This window comes from Coloeus monedula (assembly GCF_965178545.1).
Source record: "Coloeus monedula genome assembly, chromosome: 22".
In the NCBI taxonomy this organism is placed as follows: domain Eukaryota; kingdom Metazoa; phylum Chordata; class Aves; order Passeriformes; family Corvidae; genus Coloeus; species Coloeus monedula.
Window position 1 is genome coordinate 7,325,715 of NC_138802.1, and position 15,342 is coordinate 7,341,056.

At 49.4% G+C, this 15,342-nt stretch overlaps 1 protein-coding gene across 6 annotated transcripts in view; it reads right to left on the reverse strand.

Moving 5' to 3' along the window:
* Positions 1-15,342, reverse strand: part of ARHGEF10L (Rho guanine nucleotide exchange factor 10 like) — a 68,558-nt gene that overhangs the window by 25,889 nt on the left and 27,327 nt on the right. For 5 of the 6 annotated variants that reach the window (XM_082295815.1, XM_082295814.1, XM_082295813.1 and 2 more), the window contains 2 exons: positions 10,158-10,250; positions 4,130-4,303 (listed from right to left, as the gene is read on the reverse strand). In XM_082295815.1, coding sequence (XP_082151941.1) covers positions 4,130-4,303; positions 10,158-10,250 — 267 coding nt within the window. The remainder of the gene's footprint in view (positions 1-4,129; positions 4,304-10,157; positions 10,251-15,342) is intronic. The other variant, XM_082295816.1, reaches the window with a different exon arrangement.

Here is a 15,342-nt window from a genome sequence, read left to right on the forward strand (position 1 = left end):
CTCCAGAACCTCCAAAAATCTTCTCCAGAACCTCCCCAAAACCACCTCCAGAACCTCCAAAAAGCTTCTCCAGAACCTCCCCAAAACCTTCCCTAAAAGCTTCCAAAAAACCTTCCCCAAAAGCTGCTCGAGACCTTCTCCAGAACCTCCCCAAAATCTTCTCCAGAACCTCCTAAAGCCACCTCCACAACCTCCAAAAAGCTTCTCCAGAAGCTCCCAAAGCCTTCCCCAAAAGCTCCTCAAGACCTTCACCAGAATCTCCACAAAACCTTCTCCAGAACCTCCTAAAATCACCTCCAGAACCTCCAAAAAGCTTCTCTAGAACCTCCCCAAAACCTTCCCTAAAAGCTTCCAAAAGATCTTCCCCAAAAGCTGCTCAAGACCTTCACCAGAACCTCCAAAAAGCTTCTCCAGAACCTCCCAAAACCTTCCCCAAAAGCTCCCCAAGACCTTCACCAAAACCTCCACAAAATCTTCTCCAGAAGTTCCCAAGACCTTCTCCAGAGCCTCCACAAAACCACCTCCAGAACCTCCCAAGACCCTCTCCAGAACCTCCCCAACATCCTCCAAAACCTCCCCAACCTTCTCCAAAAGCTCCCCAAGGTCCTCCAGACCCTCCCAAAACCACCTCCAGAACCTCCCCAACTTTCCCCAAAACCTTCTCCAGAATCTCTCCAAAACCTTCTCCAAAAGCTCCCAAAAAACCTTCTCCAAAATGTCCCCAACCTCCTCCAGAACCTCCTCCAGAACCTTCTCCCAAACCTCTCAAAATCTTCTCTGGAAGTTCCCCAAACCTTCTCCAGAACCTCCCAAATTCTCCAGAACCTCCCAAAAACCTTCACCAGAACCTCCCAGAACCTTCTCCAAAAGTTCCCCAAGGTCCTCCAGAACCTCCCAAACATCCTCCAAAAGGTCCCCAAAACCTTCTCCGAAACCTCCCCAAACCTCCTCCAGATCCTCCCAAATTCTCCAGAACCTCCCAAAAACCTTCTCCAGAACCTCCCAAAAACCTCCAGAACCTCCCCAATCTTCTCCAGAACCTTCCAAACCTCCTCCAGATCCTCCCAAATTCTCCAAATCCTCCCAAATTCTCCAGAACCTCCAAAACCTTCTCCAGAACCTCCCCAAAACCTTCTCCAGAACCTCCCCAAAACCTTCTCCAGAACCTCCCAGAACCTTCTCCAAAAGCTCCCCAACCTTCTCCAGAACCTTCCAAACCTCCTCCAGATCCTCCCAAATTCTCCAAATCCTCCCAAATTCTCCAAATCCTCCCCAAAACCTTCTCCAGAACCTCCCCCAAAAGCTCCCCAATCTCCTCCAGGACCTCCCAAACCTTCTCCCGACCCTTCCAGACGCCCTGATCCCAAATTTGGGTCTCTTTCCCACCATTTACAAGGCTCTCCTTGTAGGACCTGTAGGACCACCCACCCCGAGAGACCACCAGGGCCCTTTTTGGGGCCTCTCCAGCCCCGATCCCGATGCCAATCCCGATGCCAATCCCGATGCCAGGGCCGAGCCCGCGGGGGCCCCGCTGTGGGGTTGGCATCGAGGTCGCCCAGGGTCCCTTTTTGAACACCAGGAGCTGCGGCACGCGGGGAACGAGACCCCGCGGCCCCGGCGGAGCTGCCCCGCTCCGAGCTCAGCATCCCCGGGGATGCCGCATCCCGAAATCCCCGAGGGGAGAGGAAGCCCCAAAGCCAACCCAGCTGAGGCTGAGGAGGATGGAGGAGGAGGAGGAGAGGATGAAGGAGGAGGAGGAGGAGGAGGAGGACAAGGAGGAGAAGGAGGAGGAGGAGGAGGATGAAGGATGAGGAGGAAGAGGATGAAGATGAAGATGAGAAGGATGCAGAGAATGAGGATGAGGAGAATGAGGAGGAGGAGGACGAGGAGGACGAGGAGAATGAAGACAACGAGGAGGAGGAGGAGGAGGAGGAGGAGGAGGAGGAGCAGGATGATGAGGATGAGGAGGAGGATGAAGGTGAGGAGGAGGAGAATGAGGAGGAGGAGGAGGAGAATGAAGACAACGAGGAGGAGGATGACGAGGATGAGAAGGATGAGGAGGAGGAGGATGCAGAGGATGAGGAGGACGAGGATGAGGAGGAAGAGGAGGAGGAGGAGAATGAAGATGAGGAGGATGCAGAGGATGAGGAGGAAGAGGAGGATGAGGAGGATGAAGCCAAGGAGGACGAGGAAGAGGATGAAAATGAGAATGAGGAGGATGAAGCTGACAAGGATGAGGATGAAGATGAGGATGAGGAGGACGAAGCTGAGGAGGATGAGGATGAAGATGAGGATGAAGAGGAAGATGAGGATGAGGAGGACAAAGCTGAGGAGGATGAGGATGAAGATGAGATTGCAGATGAGGATGAAGATGAGGAGGATGAAGCCGAGGAGAATGAGGATGAAGATGAAGATGAGGATGAGGATGAAGATGAGGATGAGGAAGACAAAGCTGAGGAGCACGAGGAGGAGGATGAAGATGACGACGAAGATGAGGATGAAGATGAGGATGAGGAGGATGAAGCTGAGGAGAATGAGGATGAGGATGGAGATGAGGATGAGGATGAGGAGGATGAGGATGAGGATGAAGATGAAGATGAGGATGAGCACAAAGATGAGGATGAAGATGAAGATGAGGATGAGGAGGATGAAGCTGAGGAGGATGCGGATGAGGATGGAGATGAAGATGAGGATGAGGAGGATGAAGCTGAGGAGGATGAGGATGAGAATGAAGATGAAGATGAGGATGAGCACAAAGATGAGGATGAAGATGAAGATGAGGATGAGGAGGATGAAGATGAGGAGGATGAGGATGAAGATGAAGATGAGGATGAGAAGGATGAAGCTGGGGAAGATGCGGATGAGAATGAAGATGAAGATGAGGATGAGCACAAAGATGAGGATGAAGATGAGGATGAGGATGAGGAGGATGAAGCTGAGGAGGATGAGGATGAAGATGAGGATGAAGATGAGGATGAGGATGAGGATGAGGAGGATGAAGATGAGGAGGATGAGGATGAGAATGAAGATGAAGATGAGGATGAGGAGGATGAAGCTGAGGAGGATGCGGATGAGGATGAAGATGAGGATGAGGATGAGGAGGATGAAGATGAGGATGAAGATGAAGATGAGGATGAGCACAAAGATGAGGATGAAGATGAAGATGAGGATGAGGAGGATGAAGCTGAGGAGGATGCGGAGGAGGATGGAAATGAAGATGAGGATGAGGAGGATGAAGCTGAGGAGGATGAGGATGAGGATGAAGATGAAGATGAGGATGAGCACAAAGATGAGGATGAGGATGAGGAGGATGAAGATGAGGACGAAGATGAGGATGAAGATGAAGATGAGGATGAGAAGGATGAAGCTGAGGAGGATGAGGATGAGGATGAAGATGAAGATGAGGATGAGGAGGATGAAGATGAGGACGAAGATGAGGATGAAGATGAAGATGAGGATGAGGAGGATGAAGCTGAGGACGATGAGGATGAGGAGGAGGACGAAGATGAAGATGAGGAGGATGAAGCTGAGGAGGATGCGGATGAGGATGGAGATGAAGATGAGGATGAGCACAAAGATGAGGATGAAGATGAGGATGAGGATGAGGAGGATGAAGATGAGGACGAAAATGAGGATGAAGATGAAGATGAGGATGAGGAGGATGAAGCTGAGGAGGATGAGGATGAGGATGAAGATGAGGATGAGGATGACGAGGATGAAGCTGAGGAGGATGAGGATGAGGACGAGGACGAAGATGAGGATGAAGATGAAGATGAGGATGAGGAGGATGAAGCTGAGGAGGATGCGGATGAGGATGAAGATGACGATGAGGATGACGAGGATGAAGCTGAGGAGGATGAGGATGAGGATGAAGATGAAGATGAGGATGAGGGGGATGAAGATGAGGAGGATGAGGATGAGGATGAAGATGAGGATGAGGATGAGGAGGATGAGGATGAGGATGAAGATGAGGATGAGGATGAGCACAAAGATGAGGATGAAGATGAAGATGAGGATGAGGAGGATGAAGCTGAGGAGGATGAGGATGAGGACGAGGACGAAGCTGAGGATGAGGAGGACGAAGCCGAGGAGGCCGAGGACGAAGCCGAGGAGGCCGAGGAGGCCGCACCTTGCTGAGGCTGCTGCGCTCGCCGATGCTCCTGCTGAGCTGCTGCATCTCGGCCACCTGGTCGGCCACGCGCTTCTGCTCGTTGAGCTTCTCGGCCAGCGTCTCCAGCTCGGTGAGCGCCAGCTGCAGCGCCAGCCGGTCGGCGTGCCCGCGCGGGGTGTTCTTCAGCATGTCCTGGCACACGGGCACCGGTGGGCGTGGCAGGAGCCGCCTCCGCCCCGGCAGCCCCCGGGCTCGCGGCACGGAGGGCGACCCTCGCGATGGAGCCAGAACTCCAACCGAGGCCCCGTTCTGCAGAGCCCCAAGAGGGGCTTCTGCAGAACCTGCCAAAAAAACCTCCAGAACCTCCCCAAAAACCTCCAGAACCTCCCGAGAACTTCTCCAGAACCTCCCAGAAACCTTCTCCAGAACCTCCCAGAAACCTTCTCCAGAACCTCCCAAAAACCTTCTCCAGAACCTCCCAAAAAAACCCTCCAGAACCTCCCCAAAACCTCCAGAACCTCCCAATGTCCTCCAGAACCTCCCAAAAAAAACCTCCCGAGAACCTCCCAAGAACCTCCAGAACCTCCCAATGTCCTCCAGAACCTCCCAAAAAAAACCTCCCGAGAACCTCCCAAGAACCTCCAGAACCTCCCAAGAACCTTCTCCAGAACCTCCCAAAAAAACCTCCAGAACCTCCCCAAAACCTCCAGAACCTCCCAAAAAAAACCTCCCGAGAACCTCCCAAGAACCTCCAGAACCTCCCAGAAACCTTCTCCAGAACCTCCCAAAAACCTCCAGAACCTCCCAAAAAAACCTCCAGAACCTCCCAAAAACCTTCCGAGAACCTCCCAAAAAAAACCTCCAGAACCTCCCAAACCCCTTTCCCAGAACCTCCCGAAAACCTTCTCCAGAACCCCCCCAACCTCCCCCAAAACCTCCCCAACCTTGCCCAAAATCTCTCAAAACCTTCTCCAGAACCTCCCAAACATCTCCAGAACCACCCAATGTCCTCCAGAAGCTCCCAAAGATCTCCAGAACCTCCCAAACACCTCCAGAACCTCCCAAACATCTCCAGAACCTCCAAAAAAAAACCTCCAGAACCTCCCAAACATCTCCAGAACCTCCCAAAGATCTCCAGAACCTCCCCAAAAACCTCCAGAACTTCCCAAAAACCTCCAGAAGCTCCCAAAGATCTCCAGAACCTCCCAAACATCTCCAGAACTTCCCAATGTCCTCCAGAACCTCCCAAACATCTCCAGAACCTCCCCAAAAACCCTCCAGAAGCTCCCAAAGATCTCCAGAACCTCCCAAACATCTCCAGAACTTCCCAAAAACCTCCAGAACTTCCCAAAAACCTCCAGAAGCTCCCAAAGATCTCCAGAAGCTCCCAAAAACCTCCAGAAGCTCCCAAACATTCCAGAAGCTCCCAAACATCTCCAGAACTTCCCAATGTCCTCCAGAAGCTCCCAAACATCTCCAGAACCTCCCAAAAACCTCCAGAACCTCCCAAAAACCTCCAGAACTTCCCAAAAACCTCCAGAACCTCCCAAAGAGCTCCAGAACCTCCCAAACACCTCCAGAACCTCCCAAAGAGCTCCAGAACCTCCCCAACATCTCCAGAACCTCCCAATGTCCTCCAGAACCTCCCAAATATCTCCAGAAGCTCCCAAAGATCTCCAGAAGCTCCCAAACATCTCCAGAACCTCCCAAAACCTCCAGAACCTCCCAAACACCTCCAGAAGCTCCCAAAGATCTCCAGAACCTCCCAAAAAACCTCCAGAACCTCCCAAAAACCTCCGGAAGCTCCCAAAAAAACCTCCAGAACCTCCCAAAAACCTCCAGAACCTCCCAAAAAAAACCTCCAGAACCTCCCAAAAACCTTCTCCAGAACCTCCCAAAAAAACCCTCCAGAACCTCCCGAGAACCTTCTCCAGAACCTCCCAAAAAAACCCTCCAGAACCTCCCAAAAAAACCCTCCAGAACCTCCCAAAAACCTTCTCCAGAACCTCCCAAGAACCTCCAGAACCTCCCAAAAAAACCCTCCAGAACCTCCCCAAAAACCTCCAGAACCTCCCAATGTCCTCCAGAACCTCCCAAAAAAAACCTCCCGAGAACCTCCCAAGAACCTCCAGAACCTCCCAGAAACCTTCTCCAGAACCTCCCAAAAACCTCCAGAACCTCCCAAAAAAACCCTCGAGAACCTCCCAAGAACCTTCTCCAGAACCTCCCAAAAAAACCTCCAGAACCTCCCAAAAACCTCCAGAACCTCCCAAAAACCTTCTCCAGAACCTCCCCAAAAAACCTCCAGAACCTCCCAAAAACCTCCAGAAGCTCCCAAACATCTCCAGAAGCTCCCAAAGGTCTCCAGAAGCTCCCAAAGTCCTCCAGAAGCTCCCAAAGATCTCCAGAACCTCCCCAAAAACCTCCAGAACTTCCCAAAAACCTCCAGAAGCTCCCAAAGATCTCCAGAAGCTCCCAAAAATCTCCAGAACCACCCAAAAACCTCCAGAAGCTCCCAAACATTCCAGAAGCTCCCAAACATCTCCAGAACTTCCCAATGTCCTCCAGAAGCTCCCCAACATCTCCAGAACCTCCCCAATGTCCTCCAGAACCTCCCAAACACCTCCAGAACCTCCCAAAAACCTCCAGAAGCTCCCAAAGATCTCCAGAACCTCCCAAAAATCTCCAGAACCTCCCCAAAAACCCTCCAGAACCTCCCAAACATCTCCAGAAGCTCCCAAACATCTCCAGAACTTCCCAATAACCTCCAGAACTCCCCAATGTCCTCCAGAACCTCCCAAAAAAACCCTCCAGAACCTCCCAAAAACCTCCAGAACCTCCCAGAAACCTTCTCCAGAACCTCCCAAAAAAAACCTCCCGAGAACCTCCCAAGAACCTCCAGAACCTCCCAAAAAAACCCTCCAGAACCTCCCAAAAACCTCCAGAACCTCCCCAAAACCTCCAGAACCTCCCAATGTCCTCCAGAACCTCCCAAAAAAAACCTCCCGAGAACCTCCCAAGAACCTCCAGAACCTCCCAGAAACCTTCTCCAGAACCTCCCAAAAACCTCCAGAACCTCCCAAAAAAACCTCCAGAACCTCCCAAGAACCTCCAGAACCTCCCAAGAACCTCCAGAACCTCCCAATGTCCTCCAGAACCTCCCAAAAAAAACCTCCCGAGAACCTCCCAAAAACCTTCCGAGAACCTCCCAAAAAAAACCCTCCAGAACCTCCCAAACCCCTTTCCCAGAACCTCCCGAAAACCTTCTCCAGAACCCCCCCAACCTCCCCCAAAACCTCCCCAACCTTGCCCAAAATCTCTCAAAACCTTCTCCAGACCCTCCCAAACATCTCCAGAACCACCCAATGTCCTCCAGAAGCTCCCAAAGATCTCCAGAACCTCCCAAACACCTCCAGAACCTCCCAAACATCTCCAGAACCTCCCAAAGATCTCCAGAACCTCCCCAAAAACCTCCAGAACTTCCCAAAAACCTCCAGAAGCTCCCCAACATCTCCAGAACCTCCCAAACATCTCCAGAACTTCCCAATGTCCTCCAGAACCTCCCAAACATCTCCAGAACCTCCCCAAAAACCCTCGAGAACCTCCCAAAGATCTCCAGAACCTCCCAAACATCTCCAGAACTTCCCAAAAACCTCCAGAAGCTCCCAAAGATCTCCAGAAGCTCCCAAAAATCTCCAGAACCACCCAAAAACCTCCAGAAGCTCCCAAACATTCCAGAAGCTCCCAAACATCTCCAGAACTTCCCAATGTCCTCCAGAAGCTCCCAAACATCTCCAGAACCTCCCAAAAACCTCCAGAACCTCCCAAAAACCTCCAGAACTTCCCAAAAACCTCCAGAACCTCCCAAAGAGCTCCAGAACCTCCCAAACACCTCCAGAACCTCCCCAACATCTCCAGAACCTCCCAAAGTCCTCCAGAACCTCCCAAATATCTCCAGAAGCTCCCAAAGATCTCCAGAAGCTCCCAAACATCTCCAGAACCTCCCAAAACCTCCAGAACCTCCCAAAACCTCCAGAACTTCCCAAAGATCACCAGAACCTCCCCAAAAACCTCCAGAACTTCCCAAAAACGTCCAGAAGCTCCCAAAGGTCTCCAGAACCTCCCAAAAACCTCCAGAACTTCCCAAAAACCTCCGGAAGCTCCCAAAGATCTCCAGAAGCTCCCAAAGGTCTCCAGAAGCTCCCAAAGGTCTCCAGAACCTCCCAAAAACCTTCTCCAGAACCTCCCAAAAAAAACCTCCAGAACCTCCAAAAAAACCCTCCAGAACCTCCCAAGAACCTCCAGAACCTCCCAAAAAAAACCTCCCAAGAACCTCCCAAGAACCTCCAGAACCTCCCAAAAAACCCCTCCAGAACCTCCCCAAAACCTCCAGAACCTCCCGAGAACTTCTCCAGAACCTCCCCAAAACCTCCAGAACCTCCCAAGAACCTCCAGAACCTCCCAGAAACCTTCTCCAGAACCTCCCAAAAAAACCCTCCAGAACCTCCCAATGTCCTCCAGAACCTCCCAAAAAAAACCTCCCGAGAACCTCCCAAGAACCTCCAGAACCTCCCAAAAACCTTCTCCAGAACCTCCCAAAAAACCCCTCCAGAACCTCCCAAAAACCTCCAGAACCTCCCAAACATCTCCAGAACCTCCCCAATGTCCTCCAGAAGCTCCCCAACATCTCCAGAACCTCCCAAACACCTCCAGAACCTCCCCAACATCTCCAGAACCTCCCAATGTCCTCCAGAACCTCCCAAACATCTCCAGAACCTCCCAAAAACCTCCAGAACCTCCCAAAGATCTCCAGAAGCTCCCAAACATCTCCAGAACTTCCCAAAACCTCCAGAAGCTCCCAAAGATCTCCAGAAGCTCCCAAAGATCTCCAGAACCTCCCAAAAACCTCCAGAAGCTCCCCAACATCTCCAGAAGCTCCCAAACATCTCCAGAACTTCCCAATGTCCTCCAGAAGCTCCCAAACATCTCCAGAACCTCCCCAATGTCCTCCAGAACCTCCCAAACATCTCCAGAACCTCCCAAAAACCTCCAGAACTTCCCAAAAACCTCCAGAACCTCCCAAAGATCTCCAGAAGCTCCCAAAGATCTCCAGAAGCTCCCAAACATCTCCAGAAGCTCCCAAAGATCTCCAGAAGCTCCCAAAGGTCTCCAGAAGCTCCCAAAGTCCTCCAGAAGCTCCCAAAGGTCTCCAGAAGCTCCCAAAGTCCTCCAGAAGCTCCCAAAGATCTCCAGAAGCTCCCAAAGGTCTCCAGAAGCTCCCAAAGATCTCCAAAAGCTCCCAAAGGTCTCCAGAAGCTCCCAAAGATCTCCAGAAGCTCCCAAACATCTCCAGAACTTCCCAAAACCTCCAGAACCTCCCAAACACCTCCAGAACTTCCCAATAACCTCCAGAACTTCCCAAAAACCTCCAGAACCTCCCAAAGAGCTCCAGGAGCTCCCCAACATCTCCAGAACCTCCCAAAAATCTCCAAAACCTCCCAAACACCTCCAGAACTTCCCAACATCTCCAGAACCTCCCAATGTCCTCCAGAACCTCCCAAACATCTCCAGAACCTCCCAAACACCTCCAGAACCTCCCAAACATCTCCAGAACCTCCCAAACACCTCCAGAACCTCCCAAAAACCTCCAGAACCTCCCAAAAACCTCCAGAAGCTCCCCAACATCTCCAGAACCTCCCAAACATCTCCAGAACTTCCCAATGTCCTCCAGAACCTCGCAAACATCTCCAGAACCTCCCCAAAAACCTCCAGAACTTCCCAAAAACCTCCAGAACCTCCCAAAGAGCTCCAGGAGCTCCCCAACATCTCCAGAACCTCCCAAAAATCTCCAGAACCTCCCCAAAAACCTCCAGAAGCTCCCAAAAACCTCCAGAAGCTCCCAAAAACCTCCAGAAGCTCCCAAAAACCTCCAGAAGCTCCCAAACATTCCAGAAGCTCCCAAACATCTCCAGAAGCTCCCAAACATTCCAGAAGCTCCCAAACATTCCAGAAGCTCCCAAACATTCCAGAAGCTCCCTCCTCTCACCTGCAGCAGGAGGATGAACTGAGGGAACCTCTGGATGGGCTTCACCATCAGCCCGTAGAGCGTGACACGGTCAGCGCTGGCCATCTGCCGCTTCTGGGGCAATCGGGGCAAAAAGCGGGGATTTTGGGAAAAGTGGGGAAAAAGGGGTTTTTTGGGAAAAGTGGGGGAAAAGGGGTTTTTTGGGAAAAGTGGGGAAAAAGGGGTTTTTTGGGAAAAGTGGGGGAAAAAGGGGTTTTTTGGGAAAAGTGGGGGAAAAGGGGTTTTTTGGGAAAAGTGTGAAAAAGGGGTTTTTTGATAAAAGGGGGGAAAAAGGGGTTTTTTTGGGGAAAAGTGGGGGAAAAAGGGTTTTTTTTGGGGAAAAGCGGGGAAAAAGGGGTTTTTTTGGGGAAAAGTGGGGGAAAAAGGGGTTTTTTGGGAAAAGTGGGGAAAAAGGGGTTTTTTGGGAAAAGTGGGGAAAAAGGGGTTTTTTGGGAAAAGTGGGGGAAAAAGGGGTTTTTTTGGGAAAAGTGGGGAAAAAGGGGTTTTTTGGGAAAAGTGGGGAAAAAGGGGTTTTTTGGGAAAAGTGGGGAAAAAGGGGTTTTTTGGGAAAAGTGGGGGGAAAAGGGGTTTTTTGGGGAAAAGCGGGGAAAAAGGGGTTTTTTGAAAAGTGGGGGAAAAAGGGGTTTTTTTGGGAAAAGCGGGGGAAAAAGGGTTTTTTTGGGGAAAAGCGGGGGAAAAAGGGGTTTTTTTTGGGGAAAAGTGGGGGAAAAAGGGTTTTTTTTGGGGAAAAGTGGGGGAAAAGGGGTTTTTGGGAAAAGTGGGAAAAGGGGTTTTTTGGGAAAAGTGGGAAAAAAGGGGTTTTTTTGGGGAAAAGTGGGGGAAAAGGGGTTTTTGGGAAAAGTGGGGAAAAAGGGGTTTTTTGGGAAAAGTGGGGAAAAAGGGGTTTTTTTGGGGAAAAGTGGGGGAAAAAGGGGTTTTTTGGGAAAAGTGGGGAAAAGGGGTTTTTTGGGAAAAGTGGGGAAAAAGGGGTTTTTGGGAAAAGTGGGGGGAAAAGGGGTTTTTGGGGAAAATTGGGGGAAAAGGGATTTTTTGGGAAAAGCGGGGGAAAAGGGATTTTTGGGAAAAGTGGGGGAAAAAGGGGTTTTTGGGAAAAGTGGGGGAAAAAGGGGTTTTTGGGAAAAGTGGGGGAAAAGGGATTTTTTGGGAAAAGCGGGGGAAAAGGGGTTTTTTGGGAAAAGTGGGGGAAAAGGGATTTTTTTGGGAAAAGTGGGGGAAAAAGGGGTTTTTGGAAAAGTGGGGAAAAACGGGTTTTTTGGGAAAAGTGGGGGAAAAGGGGTTTTTTGGGAAAAGTGGGGGGAAAAGGGATTTTTTGGGAAAAGTGGGGGAAAAGGGGATTTTGGGAAAAGTGGGGGGAAAAGGGGATTTTGGGAAAAGTGGGGAAAAAGGGGTTTTTTGGGGAAAAGTGGGGGAAAAAGGGTTTTTTGGGAAAAGTGGGGGGAAAAGGGGATTTTGGGAAAAGTGGGGAAAAAGGGGTTTTTTTGGGGAAAAGTGGGGGAAAAAGGGTTTTTTGGGAAAAGTGGGGAAAAGGGGTTTTTTTTGGGAAAAGTGGGGGAAAAGGGGTTTTTGGGAAAAGTGGGGGAAAAAAGGGGTTTTTGGGAAAAGTGGGGGAAAAGGGGTTTTTGGGAAAAGTGGGGGAAAAGGGTTTTTTGGGGAAAAGTGGGGGGAAAAGGGGTTTTTGGGAAAAGTGGGGAAAAAGGGGTTTTTTTGGGGAAAAGTGGGGGAAAAAGGGTTTTTTGGGAAAAGTGGGGAAAAGGGGTTTTTTTTTGGGAAAAGTGGGGGAAAAGGGGTTTTTGGGAAAAGTGGGGAAAAAAGGGGTTTTTGGGAAAAGTGGGGGAAAAGGGGTTTTTTGGGAAAGTGGGGAAAAGGGGTTTTTTGGGAAAAAGTGGGGGAAAAAGGGGTTTTTTTTGGGAAAAGTGGGGGAAAAAGGGGTTTTTTGGGAAAAGTGGGGAAAAAGGGGTTTTTTTTGGGAAAAGTGGGGAAAAAGGGGATTTTGGGAAAAGTGGGGGAAAAAGGGGTTTTTTGGGAAAAGTGGGGAAAAAGGGGTTTTTTGGGAAAAGTGGGGGGAAAAGGGGTTTTTTGGGAAAAGTGGGAAAAAGGGGTTTTTTGGGAAAAGTGGGGGAAAGGGGTTTTTTGGGAAAATTGGGGGAAAAAGGGGTTTTTTGGGAAAAGAGGGGGAAAAAGGGGTTTTTTTTGGGAAAAGTGGGGAAAAAGGGGTTTTTTGGGAAAAGTGGGAAAAAGGGGTTTTTTTGGGAAATTGGGGGAAAAGGGGTTTTTGGGAAATTGGGGAAAAAGGGGTTTTTTGGGGAAAAGTGGGGAAAAAGGGGTTTTTGGGAAAAGTGGGGAAAAGGGGTTTTTTGATAAAAGTGGGGGAAAAAGGGGTTTTTTGGGAAAAGTGGGAAAAACGGGGTTTTTGGGAAATGTGGTGAAAAAGGGGTTTTTTGGGAAAATTGGGGGAAAAAGGGGATTTTTTGGGGAAAAGCGGGGGAAAAAGGGGTTTTTTTGGGAAAAGTGGGGAAAAAGGGGTTTTTTGGGGAAAAGTGGGGGAAAAGGGGTTTTTTTGGGAAAAGTGGGGGAAAAGGGGTTTTTTGGGAAAAGTGGGGAAAAAGGGGTTTTTTTGGGGAAAAGTGGGGGGAAAAGGGGTTTTTTGGGAAAATTGGGGGAAAAGGGGTTTTTTTTGGGAAAAGTGGGGAAAAAGGGGGATTTTGGGAAAATTGGGGGAAAAGGGGTTTTTTTGGGAAAAGTGGGGGGAAAGGGGTTTTTTGGGGAAAAGTGGGGGGAAAAGGGGTTTTTGGGAAAGTGGGGAAAAAGGGGTTTTTTGGGAAAAGTGGGGGAAAAAGGGGTTTTTTTGGGGAAAGTGGGGAAAAAGGGGTTTTTTGGGAAAAATGGGGAAAAAGGGTTTTTTTGGGAAAAGTGGGGAAAAAGGGGTTTTTTGGGGAAAAGTGGGGGGAAAAGGGGTTTTTTGGGAAAAGTGGGAAAAAGGGGATTTTGGGAAAAGTGGGGAAAAGGGGTTTTTTTGGGAAGTGGGGAAAAAGGGTTTTTTTGGGAAAAGTGGGGAAAAGGGGTTTTTGGGGAAAGTGGGGGAAAAAGGGGTTTTTGGGAAAAGTGGGGGAAAAGGGGTTTTTTGGGAAAAGTGGGGGAAAGGGGTTTTTTGGGAAATTGGGGGAAAAAGGGGTTTTTTGGGAAAAGTGGGGGAAAAAGGGGTTTTTTGGGAAAAGTGGGGAAAAAGGGGTTTTTTGGGAAAAGTGGGGAAAAGGGGATTTTTGGGAAAAGCGGGGGAAAAAAAGGGGTTTTTTTGGGGAAAAGTGGGGAAAAAGGGGTTTTTGGGAAAAGTGGGGGAAAAAGGGGATTTTGGGAAAAGTGGGGGAAAAAGGGGTTTTTAGGAAAAGTGGGGGAAAAAGGGTTTTTTGGGAAAAGTGGGGGAAAAGGGGTTTTTGGGAAAAGTGGGGGAAAAAGGGGTTTTTTGGGAAAAGTGGGGGAAAAAGGGGTTTTTTTGGGAAAAGTGGGGAAAAAGGGGTTTTTTGGGAAAAGTGGGGAAAAAGGGGTTTTTTTGGGAAAAGTGGGAAAAAGGGGATTTTGGGAAAGTGGGGGAAAGGGGTTTTTGGGAAAATTGGGGGAAAAGGGGTTTTTTGATAAAAGGGGGGAAAAAGGGGTTTTTTTGGGGAAAAGCGGGGGAAAAAAGGGTTTTTTTTTGGGGAAAAGCGGGGGAAAAAGGGGGATTTTGGAAAGCGGGGGAAAAAAGGGGTTTTTTTTTGGGGAAAAGTGGGGGAAAAAGGGGGATTTTGGGAAAAGCGGGGAAAAAGGGTTTTTTTTGGGGAAAAGCGGGGGAAAAAGGGGTTTTTTTTGGGGAAAAGTGGGGAAAAGGGGTTTTTTTGGGAAAAGTGGGGGGAAAAAGGGGTTTTGGGGAAAAGTGGGGAAAAAGGGGTTTTTTGGGAAAAGTGGGGGAAAAAGGGGTTTTTTGGGAAAAGTGGGGAAAAAGGGGTTTTTTTGGGAAAAGTGGGGGAAAAAGGGGTTTTTTTGGGAAAAGTGGGGAAAAAGGGGTTTTTTGGGAAAAGTGGGGGAAAAGGGGATTTTTGGGAAAAGTGGGGAAAAAAGGGGTTTTTTTGGGAAAAGTGGGGGAAAAAGGGGTTTTTTGGGAAAAAGTGGGGGAGAAAAAGGGGTTTTTTTGGGAAAAGTGGGGAAAAGGGTTTTTTGGGAAAAGTGGGAAAAAGGGGTTTTTTGGGAAAAGTGGGGAAAAAGGGGTTTTTTTGGGAAAAGTGGGGGAAAAGGGGTTTTTTGGGAAAAGTGGGGAAAAAGGGGTTTTGGGAAAAGTGGGGAAAAAGGGGTTTTTTGGGAAAAGAGGGGGAAAAAGGGGTTTTTTGGGAAAAGTGGGGAAAAAGGGGTTTTTTGGGAAAAGTGGGGGGAAAGGGTTTTTTGGGAAAAGTGGGAAAAAGGGGTTTTTTTGGGAAAAGTGGGGGAAAAAGGGGTTTTTTTTGGGAAAAGTGGGGAAAAGGGGTTTTTTGGAAAAATTGGGGGGAAAAAGGGGTTTTTTTGGGGAAAAGTGGGGGAAAAGGGGTTTTTTTGGGGAAAAGTGGGGGAAAAAGGGGTTTTTTTGGGGAAAGTGGGGGAAAAGGGGTTTTTTGGGAAAAAGTGGGGAAAAGGGGTTTTTTTGGGGAAAAGTGGGAAAAAGGGGTTTTTTGGGAAAAGTGGGGGGAAAAGGGGATTTTTGGGAAAAGTGGGGGAAAAAGGGGTTTTTTGGGAAAAGTGGGGGGAAAAGGGGTTTTTTTGGGGAAAAGTGGGGGAAAAAGGGGTTTTTTTGGGGAAAAGTGGGGGAAAAAGGGGTTTTTTTGGGAAAAGTGGGGAAAAAGGGGATTTTGGGAAAAGTGGGGAAAAAGAGGTTTTTTGGGAAAAGTGGGAAAAGGGGTTTTTTGGGAAAAGTGGGGAAAAGGGGTTTTTTGGGGAAAAGTGGGGGGAAAAGGGGTTTTTTTGGGAAAAGTGGGGGAAAAAGGGGTTTTTTTGGGAAAAGTGGGGGAAAAAGGGGTTTTTTTGGGAAAAGTGGGGGAAAAAGGGTTTTTTTTGGGGAAAAGTGGGGGAAAAAGGGGGATTTTGGGAAAAGCGGGGGAAAAAAGGGTTTTTTTTGGGGAAAAGCGGGGGAAAAAGGGGTTTTTTG